Raw genomic sequence first — 15,000 nt, forward strand, 5'->3', positions numbered from 1 at the left:
GCCCCACCGTCAGATCCACTCAGACAGACCCTGCCCTACCCATGGAGCCAGCACCCTCCACCTCCCAGCCTGGCGGTCCAGCCGCTCCTCCTACTGCCCCCAGGCCGCCCAGAGCCAACCGACAGAGGGCAGAGATAGTCCTCCTCAAAGACTCTAATGGGAAGTGGCTGGAACAGAAGAGACTATTCCCCCAACACAGCCTGTCCCATGCCTGTGCCCTGGCTACTCACCCCACTCTGGGCCTGGACTGCCTCTATGACCACGTGCCCCTGCATAGAGACACAGTCCCCATCTTTGCCCTGCGGGACGCCGCCTTCCCCCAGAGAACCATCATCTCCCACCGGACCAGTGCAGCACACACCAGGCCCAGCGAGAAAAGACCCCCCACCAGACCTGGCCCCAGAGGACCCCTGCCGAGACACCCACCAAGACCAGAAGGACGCCCGCCACACCACAGACCCCACCCTCCAGCTCATCACCCACCCCACCCCCCAGCACACCACCCTGTCCCCTCCCCACCCTTCAGCTCATCACCCACCCCACCCCCCAGCACACCACCCTGTCCCCTCCCCACCCTTCAGCTCAGCACCCACCCCACCCTCCAGCTCATTAACCACCCCACCCCCCAGCCGACCCCCCAGCCCACCCCCCACCCCACCCTTCAGCTCAGCGCAGCGCACGCAAAATTTTAGTGTTTTTTTGTGCATTTTTGCAGTCTAAAATCAGGACACAGCACACTACCAGAAAGAGCTTCCCTTCAGAAAGTGCTCCCCAAAACAACAGGTAAGGCCAATTTATACTTCGTCGTACAACACTTTTGAAAGTATCGACAGAAATGATGTCACTGTCGACACTTTTTTGCAGGGGTGTCTTGCACCTGCCAAACTTTCTGTCGCAGATGCCGTCACTTTCGTCGCACGGCTGTGATTGGATAGCTAGATAAAAGGCACGTTCGTTGCCATGGATCAATCAGTCACGTGTCTGCAAGTTACCATGGAGATGATCAGACACTTCGCTGAATATAAATGCTAAATGTCGGTCGACAGACATTTGTCGTACCCTGCTTGTCGACTAAGTATGAATTAAGCTTTAGACTGGGATCGGCTGAGTGGGGTGACCTAGGCGAACAGATTGGGCCCTTTTTTGTTCCTTATTTATTTTTATTTTATTAAATAAATTATTTATATAAATTTTTATTTTTTTTACAGTGTAGGCCTACTGTATGTGGCCCATGGTGACATCGATCAATTCTCGATTAAAAGCGTGTAATAATAATGCCCCAAAATGCGTTGTAATTTTGCCCCCCCCAACACACACACACCTGCCCGCGGCACACAAACGGAGGCGCGCTGCAGCAGCACTACACACAGCACACACATCTCCTCCCTGCCCTTTCCCCATCCAGAGTGCCCGAGTGATGACAGCTAACCAGCCAGGTAACACATAAACCAAACGAGTGTATTGTTTGCCCCCTAAGCCTCAGTTGCCAAACTATAACTTGCATTTATTTGTCTCTGTTGTGAAATAAGTCTCATACAGCGCCAAACAGCTGAGCCTAAATGAGCCGACTGCCCACCTGCTTAACAAGCTAGCTAGTCATAATCAATTAATGGATTTAACGTAATGATGATCACCACACGACCAATGTCGGTAGAATTTGTTGTTGGTACAGCATGTGAAGCTTAAGATATCGGTATACTCAAGCTGAATATTTAGTATTATGTAGTAACCTTAGGCTTACAGGGCTGCATTGAGCGTGAGACACACGCGTTTCAGCCTCTTCTCACGCTCACACGCCACAATTCACTATTCTCATGCGGAGAAATGAACAACCGCTACATACTACAGGCCAGGGGTGGATCGGGTGGATCAAACGAATCGAACAGGGCAAAAGCCCCCCCCCCGGTCAACAGCTCGCGCGGTATCAAAAATCTCTGTCAGCACCCTCCCCACCCCACCCCGTCAACAACTCGCGTGACAATCAAAATACAAATTATCTGTCAGCCCCCCGTCAACATCTCGGCGCGCAAGGTGCCCTCATTTTCCACTGAGCACCTGCCCCCCAAAATCTCTGTGCACGCCACTGCCACCAGCACTCTCTGCCCATGTCAATACTGTCTGCCCACCAGGACTCTCTCTCTGCCCATGTCCATACTGTCTGCTCACCAGGACTCTCTCTCTGTCCATGTCCATACTTTCTGCTCACCAGGACTCTCTGCCCATGTCCATACTGTCTGCTCACCAGGACTCTCTCTCTGTCCATGTCCATACTTTCTGCTCACCAGGACTCTCTGCCCATGTCCATACTGTCTGCTCACCAGGACTCTCTCTCTGCCCATGTCCATACTGTCTGCTCACCAGGACTCTCTGCCCATGTCAATACTGTCTGCCCACCAGGACTCTCTCTCTGCCCATGTCCATACTGTCTGCTCACCAGGACTCTCTCTCTGTCCATGTCCATACTTTCTGCTCACCAGGACTCTCTGCCCATGTCCATACTGTCTGCTCACCAGGACTCTCTCTCTGTCCATGTCCATACTGTCTGCCCACCAGGACTCTCTCTCTGCCCATGTCCATACTGTCTGCTCACCAGGACTCTCTCTCTGCCCATGTCCATACTGTCTGCTCACCAGGACTCTCTCTCTGTCCATGTCCATACTGTCTGCTCACCAGGACTCTCTGCCCATGTCCATACTGTCTGCTCACCAGGACTCTCTCTCTGTCCATGTCCATACTGTCTGCTCACCAGGACTCTCTGCCCATGTCCATACTGTCTGCCCACCAGGACTCTCTCTCTGTCCATGTCCATACTGTCTGCTCACCAGGACTCTCTCTCTGTCCATGTCCATACTGTCTGCTCACCAGGACTCTGCCCATGTCCATACTGTCTGCTCACCAGGACTCTCTCTCTGTCCATGTCCATACTGTCTGCCCACCAGGACTCTGCCCATGTCCATACTGTCTGCCCACCAGGACTCTCTCTCTGTCCATGTCCATACTGTCTGCCCACCAGGACTCTCTCTCTGTCCATGTCCATACTGTCTGCCCACCAGGACTCTGCCCATGTCCATACTGCCGCAGGCGGCGCTACTCACTTCCTGTCCTCCATGTTGGATGTGGGGTGGCGCATATCCATCAAGGCACTTCCAAATCTCTACAAACAACCAGGAAATGACACTCAGTGCTCTCCTCCAATAAACACATTTTTATTGTATTTTTTATAGTAGGTATAGTTCAGCAGAGTAGCTATTCATGTATACACGATTGAGCTAGAGGTGCTACCTTTTAAAACTGAAAAGCAGATTTAAAATAGTTCTGTAGTGTGAGTAAGCTCACCACAGACAGCACTGCACATACTGGTCATAAATACCTTTAAAGCGATAGTTCACTTTTTCAATATTTAGCCTTAAAAAAGTCTGAAATAGTAATCTAATCCTTGGTATTTAGCATCACAAGCTGTTGAGATATTAGTGCTGTGTTAGAGATATTAATGCTATATTATTGCTAGAAACCCACCAGCTAATGATGGATATCTGTGGGAATACTGTATACAGTATATTGCATATTGTCAGCTGTGACATGAGCAACGAGCACAAATATCTCAAGTGCAAAGAATGTGATTTTTTAAACATGGTCTGTTGTATATGATGGTAAATAACCTTATAACAGGGCTTATGATGCTAAATATCAAACTGTTCCTTTCCATGGTGGCATCAAGACATGAAAACATACCTCTCCGTTCTCAGGTGGGTCCCCGTTGCCGAAGGTGCTGGAGACGACCAGCACCAGAGTCTCGTGCTCCAGGTCTACCATGTCGTACTCGTCCATAGACATGACCTGCAGCGCGGGGACACGCGTGTTCACACACACGGTATCTATCACACTATCACATGTAGAACTTGACTGATCTGTGACAGAACAACACTTCCCATGATTGATGAGAGCTTGCTTCCAGTGAGAGCGTGACAACACAGGCCCCATAAGGCACACACACACACACACACACACACACACACACACACACACACACACACACGCACACACACGCAGGTACACACAGCGGCGGACCCGAGGCCAGCGGTAATGAACCTCAATCGCCGCTTTTAACGAGCTGAGAATGTGACGCTGTGCTACAATTAACACCCGGGCTGCCCGCGACTCGCGCCTACAGTAGCGCCCGCCGCCAACGCCACAGGAAGCAGGGCCAGGAGGGGGGGGCGACCCCTCCGACCCCGCCAGGCTCCCCGCCGTGTGATTGATTCTATTAGAGCTATTAGAGGAAGCGGAGCGACGTTAAATGATTGAGAGAGCTTTCCTTGCTTTTCTAATTTTATTATTTTTTATCACATTTCCACTGCCTGCGGTGTTCAGTGATCTTATCTTAACAGCTGAACGCTTGGATGAGCACGTCTCGTCGTGCCCGCCGGCGTTGTCGCTGCACGAGAGAGGAAACAGGATGTGACAAAAGACATCCTTGCTCTCCTTCTGCTCTGCGTCAAGGTCCCCCTCTCTCTCTGTGTGGAAAACATATCCTCATCTCCTCTTCTCTGGAGGAGGAGGAGGAGGAGGAGGAGGAGGAGGAGGAGGAGGAGGAGGAGGAGGAGGAGGAGGGGGAGGAGGTGGAGGAAAAATTCTCAACTACCCTATTTTCACTCTGGATGAATGTCAAGAATCACGATGGATTTTCTCATATGAAGCCGGGGTGTGAGACTGTTACCTTTGCGTCGAAGGCGTGCTTGAAGATCTCACAGAGGTTCTTTGCGTAGTCCTGCGACTTGCCTGTCTCTGTGGCGTACAGGATAGACGCCTTCACCCTCTTGGCCATCGCTTGACCCATTAGCTTGGCTGAGAACTTCACAGCCCTGCAGAGACAGAGAGAGAGACAGAGAGAGAGAGAGAGACAGAAAGAGAGAGAGAGAGAGAGAGATACAGAGAGAGAGAGAGATACAGAGAGAGAGAGAGACAGAGAGAGACAGAGAGAGAGAGAGACAGAGAGACAGAAAGAGAGAGACAGAGAGAGAGACAGAGAGACACAGAGAGAGACAGAGAGAGAGAGAGAGAGAGAGAAGAAACGATATATGATACATTCATTTTGTAGAGTAATATAAGGAGATATATAGTGACACATGATTTAAAGGTTCAGTATGTGGTTTGACTCAGTAGCACTTTTTGTCAATTTTTTTTCAATTATCAATACATCCCGACAGCAAGTGCTCTGACAATAAAATTGTCATGGAAATTAGTCAGCCCAACTGGGCTCATCACCTTTATATCCAATGGTTTTCTTCAAACTTACGTGAGTAGATATTAATCTTGTTGTTGAGACTACGAAGTGGAACATTCCTGTCTAGAACACTCTGAACTGGGGAGCTCACTCTGGGGAACTCACTCTGGGGAACTCACTCTGGGGAACTCACTCTGGGGAACTCACTCTGGGGAGCTCAAATGTTCTCTCAACTCGCTGTTCCCTCTAGTTGACCCAACTTGACCTTACGGCCTAACAAACCTCTAAACACTTACTGATTTCAACGACAAAATTCAATAAATCTGTAATCTATGGAAGACTGTACGTCCAATCATTCTGAGCTGCCAACTTGAAATGATTGGATGGCCTACCTGCCTGTCAACCGACCCACCTGCCTGTCATTTGTTCTCCCCCAGTTTGGAGGAGGGGCTTTGGAGGAAGGGGCGGGGGGATTTTGTTGGTTGCATTTTTCAAAATCTTTAAATCTTTAACAGGAAATCACAAACCGGAGACTGCACCTTTAAGGCCCCGGACACTTCCCCTAACCATTCCTTCCCCTTCCTCCTCTCCCTCTTCTACCATGACTCCCTCCCTCCCTCTCTCCTTCTCCCTCCTCCTCCTCCTCTCCCTCCCCTACCATGACTCCCCCCCTCTCTCCTCCTCCCTCCCTCTCCTCCTCTCCTCCCCTACCATGACTCCCTCCCTCCCTCTCTCCTTCTCCCTCCCTCCCTCTCCTCCTCCCCCTTCTCCTTCTCCCTCCTCCTCTCCCTCTCCTGCCATGACTCTCTCCTCCCCCTCCTCTCCCTCTCCTGCCATGACTCTCTCCTTCTCCTCCTCCTCCTCCCCCTCCTCCCTCTCCTCCTCCCCCTCCTCCCTCTCCTCTTCCTGGTGCTACAGTAGCTCTGCCCTCCTCCTTTATGACAGACGACGCCCGTCATGTGGAAGCACCGTACGGATGGCAGTCATGATTACCTAGCCTGCCATACCCTCCGGTGCTTATAAGAATAGATCACAACACACACACACACACACACACAAACACACACACACACACACACACACACACACACAAACACACACACACACACACACACACACACTCACACACACACACACACACACACACACACACACACACACACACACAAACACACACACACACCCTCAGGCACACACTCACACACATGCATTAACAACCTCCTGCACACACACATGAACATGAACGCACACAAACACACACACACACACACACACACACACACGCACACACAAACACACCTAAACACACACACACACACACACACACCGAAGTTATGATTACTCCCCGAGGGGGCTGATTTGCTGAATTACATCGTCGTCTACATCAGCTTCCTCCCCTGTGTCTGTTCACACCACCTCATCTCATCCACCCACGAGAGAGGGAGGGATGAAGAGAGAGGGAGGAATGGAGAGAGAGGGAGGTATGGAGAGAGGGAGGGAGGGATGGAGAGAGAGAGGGAGGAATGGAGAGAGAGGGAGGGATGGAGAGAGAGGGAGGGATGGAGAGAGAGGGAGGAATGGAGAGAGGGAGGAATGGAGAGAGGAAGGAATGGAGAGAGGAAGGAATGGAGAGAGAGGGAGGGATGGAGAGAGAGGGAGGAATGGAGAGAGGGAGGAATGGAGAGAGAGGGAGGGATGGAGAGAGAGGGAGGTATGGAGAGAGGGAGGAATGGAGGGAGGGAGGTATGGAGAGAGAAGAGGAGGGGCAGCTGAGGAAGGACAGACACCGAGCGGACACATCCCGCCCGCCCCAAACACTCCCTCTCTTACCGTGCGTGCTTCAGTCTACAGCACGCGTAGTCTCAACGCCAGACCCATGAGCGTTCTCATGCTGATACACTCCATAAGCTGTGCTACTGTACCAACGTGACTGCATGCTGCAGATCTCTCTATGGGTCTGGGACACTTGGTGACACACTCTGGTGTTCAAATCCTGGCAATTCGTTGGTAGCGCCGGGATTCCGACTTTCGCGATCGGGCGTTCCCACCCAGCCTTGCCCCGCCCATCTAAACTGGGCTAGCGTCTCTCATTGGCTGCTACGACCTGTCACTCTTTCAATTTCGACCCGTCGATCCGCCCTCAGAAAACCAGCTTGGACGACGAAGTGGCACAGACGTGATATCCCGAGTGTGCAGAGAGACTGTCTGTCTCAACCCCTCCGGGGGTATCAGTCAAATCAGCGTGTTTCTCACCAGGTGATCGAGCGTTTCGGCTGCACTCACTTGGCCAGCTTCTTGAAGCCGATGGCCCTCTTCTTGGTGGGGGTCCCGTTCACTCCCTTCCAAACGTGGTTGTTCCAGGGGTCGGCCTGAGGGGGGAGGGGGGGAAGGGGGGGAGGGGGGGAAGGGTCAGGTGTACTCACCCTCAGACAGATTAGGGGGTGTTATTGAGAGGGTATGTCCCGGGAACCAGGTGAGCACAAAAAAACATGACCCGTGTCATGGCCTAGAGCTAGACACTGAGAATGAAAACCAGCTGGCATACCTGCAAACACACCTGCGCTCCTAAGTCTGCTCTGTTTACACCTGTATTCCGTTTCACCAACACACCTGGTGCTCTTACAAGTCTACTGCTGACATCTGTATTCCATTTCATTACAAGGAAACATCACGTCTTGTGCTCACCTGGTACTGGGAGATCAAACGTGACCTCTGGTGCTCACCTGGTACTCGAAGGAGGGCGTGAGGCGGTAGTTGAGCATCTCCTGGTGGAAGACGGGGGTGATGCTGCCGGACATGGGTGGGACGATCCAGACCCAGTCCCCTGGACAGCCGCCGCGCACGCGCACCTCGTTCTCCATGTGCTTCATGAAGGACTCGGTGGCCGAGTGGTGGTCCACTATGGTCACCTTGGACGCCTGGGGGGGGGTTGCCAGGTGAGGGGTTGGGTCATCAGGTGAGGGGGGGAGGGGGGGGGAGTAGGGGGGAGGAGGGGGGAAGGGGAGTAGAGTAGCAGAGGGAAGGGAGAGGGGGAGGGAGGAGAAGGGGGGAGGAGGAGGAGAGGAAAGGGAGAGGAGGGAGGATGGGAGGAGGTGAAGAGGGGTGGAGGGGAGGAGGAGGAAGAGGGGGAGAGGAGGAGGGAGGAGGATGGTGAGCTGTACGTAGCTGGACAGCTAGTTGACTGTCTAGACTACCAAACAAATGTCCCCGTCGTTACAACAGCCTTGTACAACTTGTTTGAACTGGGGGAAAAAAAACGAAAGCCCATGTCGCTATAGTGCTAAAAAGCACTTGGAACACAGCTCTTCTCATCTGTAGAGTTCATTACACATTGTAAACAACAGCAGCAGCTCCCAGGTGAACACACACCCTTATGGTTTTGTCTGAAGTGAACACAGATGCAGCTGTCTCTGTGTTTCAATGCTAGAAACACCATTGGGGCCTGTAGGCAGACACTACAGAAACATCAGGGTGTCCGCCAGGCATGCTGACTACAGGGCCACGGCACCTTGAGGAACCCACCTGGAAGCTGTAGAGCACGGCTATGTTGATCTCCACCAGGGCCTGGTCCTTCCACAGAGACGACATCTTCCTGGTGTCCAAGCCCATCATGTTGGCTACTTCCTGTGTGGGCGAGACAAGGGCGTGATGCCGTCACACTCGCGGCTGTCCTTCCCCGTAGGCTTGTGAAGAAGAGCTACCGCCCGGGCCCGCCTGTCCTACCTTCAGTGGTTGTGGCTGTCGGGCTCCCGTTTTCACGACAGTCAAAAGGGCCCTCGGGGGCCCCATTTCACATAATGGAGAGACATTTTCTAAAATGGACGCATTAAACCATAAGTAGAAGCAGATGATCTGCGTGGAGAAGAACTGTGATATCACACATTAAGCATAAGTACTCTGTTTATCAGATAAATCGGCAGAGCGCCAGAGGGAGGGGAGGCAGTCGTGAGACCATGGAGAAGGGAAATGACCGAGAAAATAACTAAGCCCGGGCTCGTCTCTGAGAAGAGAACGGTGGAATGGCTGTGCTAATGCGCCAGGACTCTGAACCCGGGCTCGCTTTCAGCACCCAAACCGCACCCTAACTCGCTGAAAGCACAGCCACTTTGCATGTCATCAACGCGACGCCGCGCTAGTTCTGGGGATCTGCTATGATGGAAATGCGATGTTTGAGGAGATGAACGGTGTACTGGTCCAGGGAGTTCGCCCGACGTCAGGCAGTCCTCTCACTCACAGCTAAACATTCCTGTGTTCTGTATCCAGAGCATACTATACCCTGGTCCACTTGAGGTAAGGCCAACCTACACAATGATCGTATATACTTTACTTCTTCTAAACTACCACCACAGATCTGATGTTTTTGTTTGTGATTTTATGTCGTGTTTTTAAGGTGTGCTGTACAACAAATAGACCTTTCTTCTTCTTCTTTAAATTAATGGCGGGTCGCGGACCAACTAAAGGTGCATAGCGCCACCTACCTTACCGGAGTGTACCACCTCGGGCGACACACACATCAGGACACTAGAGTGCACAAGACACGAAAATGACCGCTCCCCACAGAAGAGCCAGACAAAACAGACCAGCCACACACACCCCTCAAACCACCAGAGACCAACGTCAGAACCAAACACGGTGGCACGTTCCTACTGACAAACACTCCAGACCCACGGCCAACATTAAGACACACCAGCGGGCGCACCTCCAGCACCTCCTCCACAACCTCCCCAGTCCCGTCAGCGTGACCGCCGCCCCACAGAGAGTCGTGCGCGTGAAAATCCCCACACCACATCCCCCTCCCACCAACAGCACCCAAAATCACAGAAAACCACAACACTGACACCCAGATAGCAAGCGGATGTGTAATAATTCTGGGCCATATATGGGCCGGAACTAAGCCACAAGGGCCAGATCTGGCCTGTATATGGCCCAGATCCGCTTGCTATCTGGGCAGCGCCTCACAGGGGTTATAAAAACCCACCAGCCTCAGCACACACACACACACACAAACATCTGGAACCACAGACACGTCAGACACCACTTCCTGGAAGTCCTGCCCATTCGACAGCAGACTCCCGGCATTCCAATGAAGGATGCGAAGAGCCATACCCAGGCTAAACATGGCCGCCAACAACATCAGCAGCAGGAGGATTCAGCATCCCATGGACCAGTTCAGCCGTAATATCCTCAATCCCGAGGAATTCAATCGCTGGCGCAACAATAGTCTTGATCCGATCACTCTTAGAACGCTGCTGCAGCGCCACGTTGACAGACTTAATTTATACTTCATAAAACGGGCCCAGGCATTCCATTCCATGGCAACCAAGAGCCATGAGCCGTTTTATGAAGTATAAATTAGGCTTTACAGACAAAGGCAACAAAGCTGTGCTTCTTCACAATCAGCGTGTCCTCAGCGGTCGCCGCCACAGGCGGCGGAGGCGGGGCCACAGTCCCCGGCGCCCGCCGGACCCAATCCAACGGGCCGGGAGCCAGACAGGCCAGCACCAGAGCCAGCCACCCCAGAGCCCGCCACCCAGCCGCGAGGCCAGAAGGGTGGACTTCTGTAGATCAGGGTGGGCCACTATAATGTAAACTACAATCTAATTAGCTCTTTCCGTGGTGTAGGGACCGGATCTGAACCGGATCTGGCGGATCGTCATTATCAGGTGGTGTGGGTAGATCTTCCCTTTCCTCTCTGCGTGGTATTTTAAAGTAGTTTGACAACAACGTTTGCTTAACATGTTTAGACAACGACATTCTAGCTAGCTAGCAGCTCGGCCAACAGGGCTTAACAGCCTAACATTACCTCCAACCACTGAGGACTGACGCAGGCAGCTCACGTTGACAGAGCCTACAGTAGCAGCACCGATCATATTATGAATGATTATTATTAACATTAAAAATCAAACAAAACGTGTAGTCTTGTTTCTTTTAATTGTATTACAATTTATTGAATACATTTAAACTTATTTTCATGTTTTTTCTACTTCCCTCATTTAAATGTTTGGCTACAGCTACTTTTGATTGGGTGTGTCAGCTGTCAATCTGGGCAGCACTGTCCCACCCAGGCCGCCCATCTTAACCGCTTAACGAGACCTGGTGCGCCACTCGGCACTTCTGCACCTCCCTATCCCGCACCTGCACAGGACAGCCACCAAACGCAGCACTATGCTCCCCACCACAATTACAGCAACACACCTTGGCACCCGGAGCACATTCGCCGTAACCATGACCACCTCCACATCTAGCGCACCTAGGCTTGCCCCTACACTGATCAGCCACATGACCCAACCGCTGGCACTTAAAACACCGAAGGGGATTGGGAACAAACTCCCGCACAGCAAACCACAAACACCCCACCCTCACCTCCGGGGGCCTCAGCGACTCAACTTCGAGGACAACAGTCAAGCTATCCGTCTTCACACCCTGCCTATTCGCCTGCAGTCGCTTCGCACTCACCACCTTGCCACCCCTCACTTCCCGAAACAACTCAGCCGCAGTCAGCTCCAGAGGCACACCAGAGATAACCCCGCCCCCAGCCCCTGGGACGTGAGCACTTACCTGAACACCACCTGAAGAAACCTATCCCTCTGCACCTGATCTTTTGCGAAAACCAAAAGCCTCCTGTTGCCCAAAAATCTAGCAAACCGGATCCCACCCATTTCCTACTCCATAGCAACAGGGGTCTTCAGGGGGTAAAACTGACCAACCCCGTCCTCAAAAACCAATCTACCCACTCCTCCACCCCCCTCCTACCACCAGCCCCCCCCTTACTTCCCCCGCTGCACATCCTCCCCCCCAGAACTATCACTCCTCTGGCCCCTGTCCCGCTTGCTCGACTGCACCCGCCAACCGCCCTGATCCATCCCATTCTCACTATCACCGTCCGTGGCGTCGCCCTCTCTCTCTCCCTCCTATCTTCTAACCAGGTCCAGTGGATGCCCCACTGTCACCAGCAGACCTCCCGGAGTCCGATAGATACCCCCGTGTCTGCTGTGGATGTCGTAGCATGTCCGTAGAATGTCCTCTATCCTATGATGCTTTTTAGCCTCTCTTACTCTGAAATGTAATTTAATGTAATGTATTGCTTTATAAATGTTCTTAGCCGGTAGACAAACATACTCCAGGAGCTTGCTCGATCGCCTTGTTGAGAGGGGTCAGGGAAGAATTTTTACAGCTCACTTATCTGGCCCCCGGGTGATTACTGTTTTTTTGCTTCCCTCTGGAATATGTAGAGTGGGTCGTATGCCCACCTCCCTTGTTCTCTGTAAAGCGCATTGTGTTGCCTCTGGGTATGAAATGCGCTATACAAATAAAGCTTTGATAGATTGATGGTAGCATTCACTTCAAGGCTGCTGCGACGCCGCAAGGATTCGAAAAAAAACGCGCCTCACTACCGCGTGCTGCCCTCAAGGATCGCATCCACCACTTCCGTCGCGCCCATGAACTTCCTCCTCCTACCAGGGAGGTCCCACCAAAATAGACCTTTCTACCCACACAGAGAATAATAACCAATAAGGTTGCTTGATTTCTTAAGACCACGCCTCCCACAAACAGCTTGTTCTGCGTTGTGTTCATAGATAAGACATTATTTTGAAGAAAATGATTCTTAAAACATACAAAAAAATGGCCTGCAGGCTGCTGTAGCATAATGTTATAAGAAAACAAGCTGCACGATACTCCACACTTCCCTCCACACATCGGTTTACAGCAGCGCCAACACAAACAGCTACAAGGCTAGTAACGTGCTTGATGTACAGTAGCTAATTAGCTAGTAGTTAACATCATTCTCACAGGCTTATTTTCTAAGAATGGATGCTACTGTACTAACTTACTCACCCTGCTTTACATGTGCAGTAAGATGATTTTCTCCTGATGAGTTTCAATCTGGAGTTTGTGAGGCATCTGTGCCTTCTGCATACATCGCGAACACCTAGCATCAACTCGTATGCTGTCACTCCATCCGAAATCCAAATCTCATGGATATATCCTCATGTAAAATAGTTCAGGCCTTTCTGTTAGATCTTCAGCAAAGTAGTGGCATTTGGCAAATAACATACAGCAATATTGTCAGGAATCCTTGAGAGAATCATCAGGTAGCCTATGTGCTGTTCAGTAGACATTTTATTAACTTAGCTTGTGGGGCATACTGTAGGTAACTGGGGGGGGCTGAATAGGAAAGGTTTATTGCCTCCTTGAGGACATTAAACTTCTCTAAGTCTAAAGTCTATGACATCACTATCGCTACAGGGCCAGAATGATGTACCAAAACGGCGGTAGTGGTAGAATCCAAAATCTGTCTAGAACCATCAAAAAACATGATCACAGTTCAGTTCATCGGTGATGATCTTTTCTGCTATAGACAGATTTTAGGATCGTGTTGTTTGCGTTTCCCGTCCTTCCCTGCCCGGTAGTCTGGGGTAGCGTACCTCCAGTATGTTGTAGCGGGAGCTGTCGCAGAAGTCCCTGACGCCGATCTCCGTCCCCATGTACCACCCGCTGAAGGGGCAGGCGGTGAACTCCAGCCCCCCGATCTCCAGCAGCATGCTGGACACGGCCGGCAGGCCGTACCACCTCAGGTCCAGGTCCTTGAACCAGCCGTACCTGGCGGGTGGGGCAGACAGGGCAGACGGGAGCTGAGGGAACAAGCCTTTAGGCGCCGCTGAGTTGGCGGGTTGCCAGGTTTGCAGAAGAGAAGGTTAAAATAAGATACTTTATCGACCCCCCTAGGGGCACATTTGGCGTTTCAGCAGCGGAATTACAGCAAGGTTGGAAAAAAGACAGTAGATACAGAGTAGTAGCATAGAAAAGAAGAAGAACAGAGACTATATACATCCATATGTACAGCAGGTGTACATACATCCACATGCTTCCAGTCTGTATAAATATATATCTGTATGTCTAGGAGTGGATGTATGTATGTACACATGTGCTGTTCCCACACGTTGGCTGACTTTATACACTAAAACAGCTATACTAGAGCAGGAGCAACGTCTCAGTCATTTTGACCTTGGCCAGGCTTGAGAAGGGAACCTTCATTTTTACAGGAACAAAACAAACTCTCAGTCATACGATAGGAGCTCAAGGTTTTCAAGCTGCTGGCTCGAACTCAAGGCGACTCCATCAAAGGCAGTTAATGAAATGCTAAGCGTCATATGTGTCGACCTTGGCACACAGCGAGCTACAAGCACAACACTTTGGCAAAGCAGGATAGCAGCTGCGCCACATGGTACATAACAATCCAAACAACAACCACAACAACAACAGCTAAGGATTGGTCCAGGTCAAATATGCTGAAGAAAGCATCATAATTGTACCTGATTTGCTCTGGTGAGCAGGTGTACATTGTTCATTAATGTGCTTATGGGAGACGCAGCGCCAACATGAAGAGGAGTGCAGCCAAAATTAACATTATCACACAGTGAAACCCTTGGATGGGCCTCTCAGCGTCCTGGCTCTGGGCTTGCGTACACCTACCTGCCTCTTCAGAGAGACGGAGACCCTGGTTCCAGCTACTGTACCTGCCTCTTCAGAGAGACTGAGACCCTGGTTCCAGCTGCCTGCCTCTTCAGAGAGAGTGAGACCCTGGTTCCAGCTACTGTACCTGCCTCTTCAGAGAGACTGAGACCCTGGTTCCAGCTACCTGCCTCTTCAGAGAGAGTGACAGCCTGGTTCCAGCTACCTGCCTCTTCAGAGAGAGTGACAGCCTGGTTCCAGCTGCTGTACCTACCTCTCCAGAGAGAATGAGACCCTGGTTCCAGCTATCTGCCTCTTCAGAG

At 51.4% G+C, this 15,000-nt stretch overlaps 1 protein-coding gene across 1 annotated transcript in view; it reads right to left on the reverse strand.

The window, feature by feature from the left end:
- Nucleotides 1–15,000, reverse strand: part of nos1 (nitric oxide synthase 1 (neuronal)) — a gene marked incomplete at its 3' end in the record, with an annotated part of 50,761 nt that overhangs the window by 20,435 nt on the left and 15,326 nt on the right. Inside the window, exons 7-13 of the mRNA XM_084439545.1 lie at nucleotides 13,651–13,825; nucleotides 8,747–8,848; nucleotides 7,948–8,142; nucleotides 7,508–7,593; nucleotides 4,718–4,862; nucleotides 3,733–3,837; nucleotides 3,096–3,154 (exon numbers count right to left, since the gene is read on the reverse strand). Of these exons, the coding sequence (XP_084295671.1) occupies nucleotides 3,096–3,154; nucleotides 3,733–3,837; nucleotides 4,718–4,862; nucleotides 7,508–7,593; nucleotides 7,948–8,142; nucleotides 8,747–8,848; nucleotides 13,651–13,825 (867 nt within the window). The remainder of the gene's footprint in view (nucleotides 1–3,095; nucleotides 3,155–3,732; nucleotides 3,838–4,717; nucleotides 4,863–7,507; nucleotides 7,594–7,947; nucleotides 8,143–8,746; nucleotides 8,849–13,650; nucleotides 13,826–15,000) is intronic.

The sequence above is a fragment of the Borostomias antarcticus genome (assembly GCF_949987555.1).
Source record: "Borostomias antarcticus genome assembly, chromosome: 6".
Classification (NCBI taxonomy): Eukaryota; Metazoa; Chordata; class Actinopteri; order Stomiiformes; family Stomiidae; genus Borostomias; species Borostomias antarcticus.